At 40.4% G+C, this 9,472-nt stretch overlaps 1 protein-coding gene across 1 annotated transcript; it reads left to right on the forward strand.

Annotated features, from left to right (window-relative positions):
- The first annotated feature begins 604 nt into the window (after positions 1–604).
- Positions 605–1,549, forward strand: LOC137527340 (olfactory receptor 5AR1-like). The gene has a single exon (XM_068247848.1). It carries the CDS (start codon positions 605–607, stop codon positions 1,547–1,549), a length of 945 nt encoding a protein of 314 aa, XP_068103949.1.
- The last annotated feature ends 7,923 nt before the right edge of the window (positions 1,550–9,472 follow it).

Consider the following 9,472-nt stretch of genomic DNA (forward strand, 5'->3'; position numbering starts at 1 on the left):
CAGCTTGGTGGAAGGGAGAAGATAGTTGGCACAATAATTCACTTCCTGAACTGTGTATTTGACAGCATATTCATCAAAACAGACGTGCATCCCAGTGTGTGGAGCACTCATCAATTATTTCTTGATGGACAATCCATTTTCTGATTGAAAGAAAAAAAATAATTGGAATGTTTTAAATACGTGAATGATGGTTTCGAAATGAAGAAAATGTTTTCATTTTCATTGTTATTCTAACGATATGCTCATACACAACAATAATTATTCCCTAAGCTAATGCGCTCATTATTTGTGAACAAAGGAGGATCATCATCCCCAAGGATATCAGTACACTATTTATCTACTACAGGCAAAGCAACAATAATACGAGAGAATGTGCACACAACTGACCACATGCAATCTTTGGTAATATGCCTCTAATTCAAATTGCTATAAAAATAATATTTGTCATACATTTCACTACATTTAATTTACCTGAATCCCTAATTTGGATATTCTATTTCAGAAAAATGAAAGAAATGCAAACGAAATATAATTTAAATTGTAATGTGAATTGTTTTTATATACATTGAGCAAATTTAAAACCCATTGAACTCATTTAAAGAGCATGGATCAGACCAATAAGACCGTGGCAACATATTTCATCATTACTGGGTTCTCAGAACGTACTGCTTTGCAAGTACCAATTTTTCTCATGGTCCTTCTCATTTATCTTATCACCATTGGAGGCAACATCACCATCCTTCTGCTAGTCTGTACAGATCATCACCTCCATACCCCTATGTACTTTTTCTTAACTAACTTGTCTATGGTGGACATCTCCTGTTCAACAATCACCCTACATAAATCTCTTGAAGCATTTTTGTTTGGAGATAAGACAGTTTCTATTTTTGGCTGTCTTATTCAGATCTTTATATATTTATCATTATTATGTGATGAATTATTGATTTTAACAGCTATGGGCTATGACCGTTATGTGGCCATCTGTAATCCTTTGCATTATCACACAATAATGAATCCAAAACTCTGTGGAATTTTGTCCACCGTGTGTTGGACTTGGGGAGTCATTGAGACCATTCCTATATTCATTGAATTACTTGGATTTACCTGTTATAGGTCTTATAAATTAAACCATTTCTTCTGTGATATCGTACCTCTGAAGAAGTTGTCTTGCAGTGATAACACCTATCTTGAACTCTACATGCTTGTCGTCGGGACATTTGTTGCCACATTTTGTCCATTTCTTCTCACTTTTATTTCTTATGTTTTTATTATTTTCACAATATTGAAGATCCGTTCAAGTGTCGAAAGACTTAAAGCCTTCTACACTTGCTCTTCACATTTGACAGTGGTCATCCTTCTTTATAGTAGTCTTATCTTTCAGTATGTGATCCCACAATCATTTGTCAATTTGGACCTGAATAAACTTCTCTCTCTCTTCAACACGGCCATGCTTCCTATACTGAATCCACTTATTTACAGCCTAAAGAATAAAGACGTGAAAGCTGCTATAAAAAGGAGATTGGGGATAAGCTGTCTAAGCACAAAATAGTGAGGTGGACAAATACTTCAGTACTGTAATTTCTTAGGTTAGAGGGGCACTATGGCGAAAAATGTAAAAATTTAAAATATGTGCAAACATATACAAATAAAAAGTACATTTATCTCAGAGTAAAATGAACCATACATTACTTTTCTGCTATGTTGCTGTCACTTACAGAAGGTAGAAGACATCTGACAGAAGCGACAGGTTTTGGACTAGTCCATCTCTTCATAGGGGGTTCTCAGCAAGGCTTTTATTCTTTATAAAGATATTCCCCAAAAAGGATTTAAACAATGATGATGGCTAGCTTTCCTGCTTGCTACACAGTTGTTTGGCAGTTGGACAGAGAAACTGCCATTCACTAAGTGCTTTTAAAAAATAAATAAATCCCTGAGAATCCCCTATGAAGAGATGATTTGGAAGGATACAAAAGATGACAAAACCGAGAGCCCAATATAGTGTAGTATGTCAAGAGAAAAGTACGTAATGTGAAAATATGAGAAAGTTATACTCACAAGTCTGGGTTACCACACAGGAAACCACTGACGGTGCAGGTGGGGAGAATTATCACCTGACCCCACTCAGGTATAAGAAGTCGCTCTCTGTAGATCGGAAGAAATGGGGATACACCCTTCCACCCAGGGTGGACTAGATATTCGAATAGCGGGTTGTAACACAGGCGCCAAATTAGAATAAAATGGTTAAAAACCGTTTAAAAGGAGAGGGGTAGGTGGACGCCACCCTCAGGTATATATTGAACAGCTAACGAGTTGTTGTAAATAGACAATTAAATTTATTACAAGATCTCCAAGTATGCAACGCGTTTCACGGGTCAACCGCCCGCTTCATCAGGCAATCAAAATTTGGAGGTACACGATGCTGTGTTAGTCTCAGAGCCAAGCGCCTACTGTGTAGGCGCTCTGAAACAGTAGGCGTTTGGCTCTGAGACTAACACAGCATCGTGTACCTCCAAAATTTGATTGCCTGATGAAGCGGGCGGTTGACCCGTGAAACGCGTTGCATACTTGGAGATCTTGTAATAAATGTAATTGTCCATTTACAACGACTCATTGGCTGTTCAATATATACCTGAGGGTGGCGTCCACCTACCCCCCTCCTTTTAAACGGTTTTTAACCATTTTATTCTAGTTTGATGCCTCTGTTACAACCCGCTATTCGACCATAAAGAGAGGAACTAGTCCAAAACCTGTCGCTTCTGTCACATTTCTACTACCTACTCTATGTGACAGCAACATATGAGAAAAGTAATTTATGGCTCATTTTACTCAGGAAGAAATGTACTTCTTATTTGTATGTTTGCACATATTTTAAATGTTACCATTTTTCGCCATAGTGCCACTTTAATTATTATGTCAATAGGCTATTTAAAAATAAAAATTTAATAGAAAAATAGTAATTTCACCACATCTACAGAGGGGTGACATACAGTATCTGTCCTCTCTCTACTTTAGCTTACAAAAAAGACCCCAAGGGGGCCTCAAATCTACTCCTTGTGGCTGTATAGTGTACTGGTTAAGGGCTCCCCCTCTGACATAGGAGACCAGGGTTTGAAACTTGGCTCTGCTTGTTCAGTAAGCCAGTACCTGTTCACTAAGAACTTGGGCAAGACTCCCTAACACTGCGATCGCCTACTGGGTGCACTTTAGTGGCTGCCTCACAAGCCCTTTGAGTCCGACAGGAGAAAAGCGCTATATAAAAAAATAAATTCTTAAAAAAAAGAAATTATTAGTTTGCCCAGGGCCCCATTACTTCTTAATACATTTATCCATAGATGTGGCAAGATTTTAAAATCAAAACGTTACCATGGATGGGCACATTTTTTTCTTCCATCTCAGTGCTTAAATAGAAATGAAGATTCATGAAATCAGACTACTTTTTTTTTGTGAGCTTGGTTTCACTTTTTCCTCAGATTTTTTGTTTTTGACTGATTGAAGTTGAATGCAATGTAGTTTAACCACTTAAGCCCAACTGGACGAGATTTCTCGTCCAGTTGGGCTGCGCGCACTCCCGCGGGTCGCGCGCGCTCCCGCGGGCCCCCCCCGTGCGCGCCCCCGCTGCTGGCCGCTAGATTACCGATCAGTGAAAGGGATTATAAATCCCTTTCGCTGATCTGACCCCCCCGGAGAAAAGCCGACAGCGTCTCTTCAGATGCTGCGGCTTTTCTGAGCTCTGGGCTCCTTTCTTCTGCCTGGGAGCGAGATCGATCGCTCCCAGGACTTTTTGATTCTGGCCATCTTGTGGCCAAATAGCAAATTACACCTGTAAAAAAAAAAAATTCAAATTAAACATATAAATATATTAAAAAAAAACCTGTTTACCTCCCACACCAAAAAATACCCACAAACAAGTTTAAATAAAAAAAAAAAAATTACAATAATAAAAAAAAAAAAAAAAAAAACATAAATAGTTACCTAAGGGTCTGAACTTTTTAAATATGCATGTCAAAGGAGTATATCAATATGATTTAATAAATTATGGGCTTCTAAACAGTGATGGATGCAAAACGGAAAAAATGCACCTTTATTTCCAAATAAAATATTGTCGCCATACATTGTGATAGGGACATAATTTTAACGGTGAAATACCCGGGGCATATGGGCAAATACAATACGTGAGTTTTAATTATGGAGGCATGTATTATTTTAAAACTATAATGGCTGAAAACTGAGAAATAATGAATTTTTTCTATTTTTTTCTTATTCTTCCTGTTAAAATGCATTTACAGTAAAGTGGCTCTTAGCAAAATGTACCACCCACAGAAAGCCTAATTGGTGGCGGAAAAAACAAGATATAGATCAATTAATTGTGATGAGTAGTGATAAAGTTATTGGCAAATGAATGGGGGGTGAAAGTTGCTCGGATGTAAAAAAATGTCAACCCTTCGGGCTTAAGTGGTTAAATATGCTGAGTATTCTACGATTTGTTTCTTCTTACCAAAGTTAAAACGTTTTAAAACCTTCTTCTTAAAATTTAGGGTAACTATTTTTTTATGATTATAATCGATATGCCCATTTATGTGATTAAACATTGAATTTCCATTACAAATTCCTTCTAGTACAGCCCTCCTTTATATGTATTAGTTTATTTGATGATCATTGATTTTTATTGGTATTAAAGTACACAATACACGTACATTGTGACATCAAACACAAAGATTTAAATGCAAGAATGCATACTTGAGTAGAAGGCTCTAAATCGATAATACAGCCATCTAATTGTATGAAAGGTACCATATGTACAGTGTCTAAATCAAAATACTTAAGTAACGCTTACTAGTATGCAAGTCAATGTCTCCTTTAAGGATAGCATCCGCTTTATGCCTTCTAATCAAACTAAATAACTACAAATGTCCAATACCAAGGTCTGGGATGTATTGAATTATTAATGGGTTGACAGAAAAGTCTGGTACTCTTCTAGCCTGCTAATGACCTTGTCGTCAGAGAGAGAAGAAATATCTTAGGCCTGTTACACATCTACAACGCGTGCAGGAGCCGTTCTCCTGCACGCGTTTTACTAGCCTGCGGCTGTCGTCGGGAACCTGCGGTGCGATGCTGAGTAGCGGTGGTAGTATCAATTAACCCGACGGGGAAACGCCAATTCCCAATGATAAAATGCGCCGGGATGCGTCGTACCACAACGCATCGAAACGCAGCATCGGGTGTGAAAGGTAAAATGAAAGTCTATGGACTTTCCTTTTACCTTGGTTAACGCAAAGTATAGACTTTGCGTTAAAACGCCGAAAAAGGGCTGGTGTGAAAGAGCCCTTACTGTTTGATTTGTCTCAACAGGGGGACACATGGGAAGGACTAGAAGGAAGAGGAAGTGGTAGGATTTTTGCTCTTCTTTTAGTTAGTGATTGTTCAACCTTCAGTTGTCTACATGGAATAGTAGAAAGGTCTGTTTGCGACACCTCAGGAATTAGTTCCCAGTCTATTTTCTAATATATAATATTTTGAGTAAAGGAATCTCTCTTGGCTATACAATAGTCCATTTTTAAGTTGATGTTTGCTGCGAACATCTAAATGCCACAGCTGAGATTGAGACTAATCAGACATGGTCACATCTTCAAATCTTTAATTGTCCAACTTTGGTGAGGCTGTGCAAATTCTAGCTTCTGTTTCCTGTTCTGAGCTAAAAGTGGTACCCACTTTGGTCTTCTGCTGCTTCAGCCAATCTACCTCAAGGATCAATGTGTTAGGTGTTTAGAGATAGTGGCCCTTGTTCAACTCCCATTTTCTCCTAGTTTTGTGCCTAGGTGATATTTTCACACCTTATCAATAACGTGCCTTGTAAGCCACCAGCAGGTAAGGAAGAAAACCAGGAGGTTTGTGGGCATTCCAGCCCTCAGATCAATTGAAATGATGCAAGCGTACAGGTACAGGGGTGGATCTGGCTGGATTCACAGGTTGTACATTGCAGCACAATTGCAATTGCATTTCTAAGTGGAAAAGAGCCCTTAATATGATACTGCACTGGTTTAAAAGCATTTTCCAGCCTATATTGTAAAATAGATTTTCTATAAAAAAAAAAATCTTTTTAAGTTTTTGTTTTGTTTGTTTTTTGTTTTTTTTAATGTGTTCTTAGGGTTAATGTTAGTGTTGATATAAATACCAAATTTGGTGATGATGATATCAAGTATGGGGTCTATTCAATCAACTAAAAAAATTGTTCCCAAAAATGGTGAATTTTGTTTGCCAGTTTGAAAAAATTTTGCTTGGGAGAATCAGCCAAATTTAATATTAAAAGGAACCTGAAGTGAGAAGTATATGGAGGCTGCCATATTTATTTCTGTTTAAACAATAACAGTTGCCTGGCAGCCCTATTGATCTATTTAGCTGCAGTCGTATCTGAATAAATCCAGAAACAAGCATGCAACAAATCTTGTCAGATTTGGCAACATTTTCAGAAATACCTGATCTGATGGACATGCTTGTCCAGGGTCTTTGGCTAAAAATATTAGAGGCAGAGAATCAACAGCAAGCCAGGCAACTGGCATTGGTTAAAGGAAGTAAATATGGCAGCCTCCATAAGTGTTGCCAACCGTCCCTATTTTGGTTGAAATGCTGCCAGCTTACGTGTATTTTAGGTGAAATGCGGTCAGGTTATGTGTATTTTGGAGTGAAAAACCTGACAGAATATTGTATTTTGGAGGGAAAATGCTGATTGATTGTGTGTATTTTGGAGAGAAATTGCTGATGCATTATGTGTATTTTGGGTGAAATGCTGTCACATTATGTGTAGTTTGGAGGGAAAATACTGACAGATTACATGTGTTTTGGAGAGGAAATGCTGACAGATTATGTATTTTAGGGGTAATACTATGGCGGTGCTCAAACTTTCTCAGTAGGCCACTTACACCACCACTAAGGTCATTGTATGTTTTGTCCCATCATGGCCACACCCATTTTTGGCACAGCGTGTGTTTCAGTAAAAAAATATCCTTTGTCTTTCTTGTCTGCAAAAAATAATGTGAAAGGTTAGCAACACCGGTCTCCATATACTTCTCGCTTCAGGTTCCCTTTAAGTTTGCGGATTTCACCCACTATTCCCTTATCTTTAGAAGGTTTATTCACAGAGTTTGACTAATTAAATCACCTTTAGGCCCCCTGCACACTGCAAATCCGATTTACGATTCTGATATGCGATTCTGATTTCAATTTGTGATTCTAATATTCCCTGGATGCTATCAAAAAAAAAATGCAGGAAAAAAAACCAGCATGAGGTACCGATTAAAAATTGAAAATAGAAACTGCATGTGAAAATTGATTAAGGCCTCTTGCACACTACATGCGATTCCGATTTGCGATTTTTAATCGATTTTCACATGCGATTCTGATTTCCGATTTTTAATCAGTACTGTAAACAGTTAATTTGAAATGTAATATTATGTGTTTGTTTAATAAAAAACACATGAGGGTGTAGTTTTACTATTTGGCTACAAGATGGCCACAGTCAAAAAGTCCTGGAAGCAAGCGTTCTCACTTCCAGGAAGCATTAGAAGGATGGGAACTTTTTTCACGCAGAAAGACCGCGGCCTCTGATAAGAGACCGTCGTTTTTTCTGCTTGGGACTTAGATCAATGAATGGGAACTATGTTCCCATTCATTGATCTAGGGGCTATTGGAAGGCGGCAGGAGCACTCGGGAGAGCGTGCACGTCCATGCGCCCGGCGCAGTGGCAGCAACACAGTCTATCTAAACGGATATATCCATCCAGATGGACTTCAGTGGTTAATTGAAATTCACATTAATTTTCATCCTAGATCACTGTGTGTGGTAAATGTGCAATAAAAAATACTTTTTTTTCACTCAAATGAAATTCTCAATTGAAAAGGAGCGTGTTCACTTGATCTTAAGTAGAGATGTGGCGAACGGTTCCCGAACCGTTCGCCGGCGAACATCTCTAAATTCATGGGCCTCTTACTACTTCCGGGCCGCAATGACCCGGAGTAGTATGCCTGCGCTGCCCGGCGGAGCGCGTCCTAGATCGCGCTCCCGTTGCCGGGCACTCTCTGCGCATGTGCGTGACGTCATGAGTGACGTCACGCTCATGCGCAGAGAGCGCCCGGCAACAGGAGCGCGATCTAGGACGCGCTCCGCCGGGCAGCGCAGGCGTACTACTCCGGGTCATTGCGACCCGGAAGTAGTAAGAGGCCCAGAGAGGTTCGCCAGGCGAACTGTTCGGCCCAACTCTGATCTTAAGTACCAATTTTTTTTATCACCTACAAATAGCAGGTGATATTTTTCACACCTCCACTGCCAACTTGTAGGATGAAGCCTTTTGAGCTGTGTTTGCTGGAGTTCATGAGTATTTTATGGAGAAGGAGGCAGAGAAGAAGAGTGTGTCTTATTTTCCGGCAAACTTCCAGACCTCGCACAGTGCTGGATGATTTTACAGATGCCAAGTAGGAAATTCCTCTCTGCTCTAAAACATACACAACATCATAATAACTTTTAAAGTAACACTTAAAGGAAAACTTAAGTCAAAAATAAAAAATGACATTTACTCACCCGGGGCATCCCTCAGCCCCCCGAAGCTGGATGGTGCCCTCGCAGCCCTGCTCCGATCCTCCTGTCCCCGCCGGTGGCTACTTCCGGGTTCGGCGACAGCCGCCGACAGGCTGGGATCGCGGTTGATTTTCCGCGTTCCCAGCCGCTATATCACCCTCTATGCTGCTATAGCACTCCTATCAAAAAAGCAAAACTGACATGTCAAATGGGTATTCTTCGGGCCCCAAAAGCAGCTGGCCAGGTAGATAGGCAAATCCCAGAAGCAGGCAGCAAGGAAACAGATTCTTCTGCACCAGCCTCTGTTAATGCTCAACCTGTGTGCTGTGCATTGAAAACAGCACGCCTCTATGCAGTTAGCATATACACCCTCATTACAGACTCAATAACTGATGTCTAACCTCCACTCCTTCATGTGCATAGAGCTTTTATGCTGAAGCCCCAAAGAAGACTCACGTGACCCCAGGGTGGCTATAGTGCGTGCATCTTTAGACCAGAGGAGCCAAGCCTCAATTGTGCGATGTCACTTTGTTGCTGGAGCCGGCCCCTAGATCCTGTGGCACGGCCAAGTCCGTGTTAATGCATACCGCAGAGGAGGGGGAAGAGTGGTGGAGGCACGGGGAACGCTGGTGCGGCGTTGATGCGCTAAGGCTTCCGGGTTAAGCCTCCACACGTGACGCGTTTCGTCACTATCCTGTGACTTCCTCAGACGTGACGTCACCGGCGTGGTTGCGCCCTTATATAGCCATGGCAACCACGCTGGGACCTAGATGGAGGTGGATTTAAAATCAAAACGCTGATGCGCTTCCTCTGTAGTAGTTTCAAAGCGGAACCAGCAAATGACACAGCGCAGTAAAGGTAAACAAACTGTCACAGAAACGCTTTCAAATTCAAGTCTCTATTT

This window comes from Hyperolius riggenbachi, chromosome 8 (genome assembly GCF_040937935.1).
Source record: "Hyperolius riggenbachi isolate aHypRig1 chromosome 8, aHypRig1.pri, whole genome shotgun sequence".
NCBI classification, from domain to species: domain Eukaryota; kingdom Metazoa; phylum Chordata; class Amphibia; order Anura; family Hyperoliidae; genus Hyperolius; species Hyperolius riggenbachi.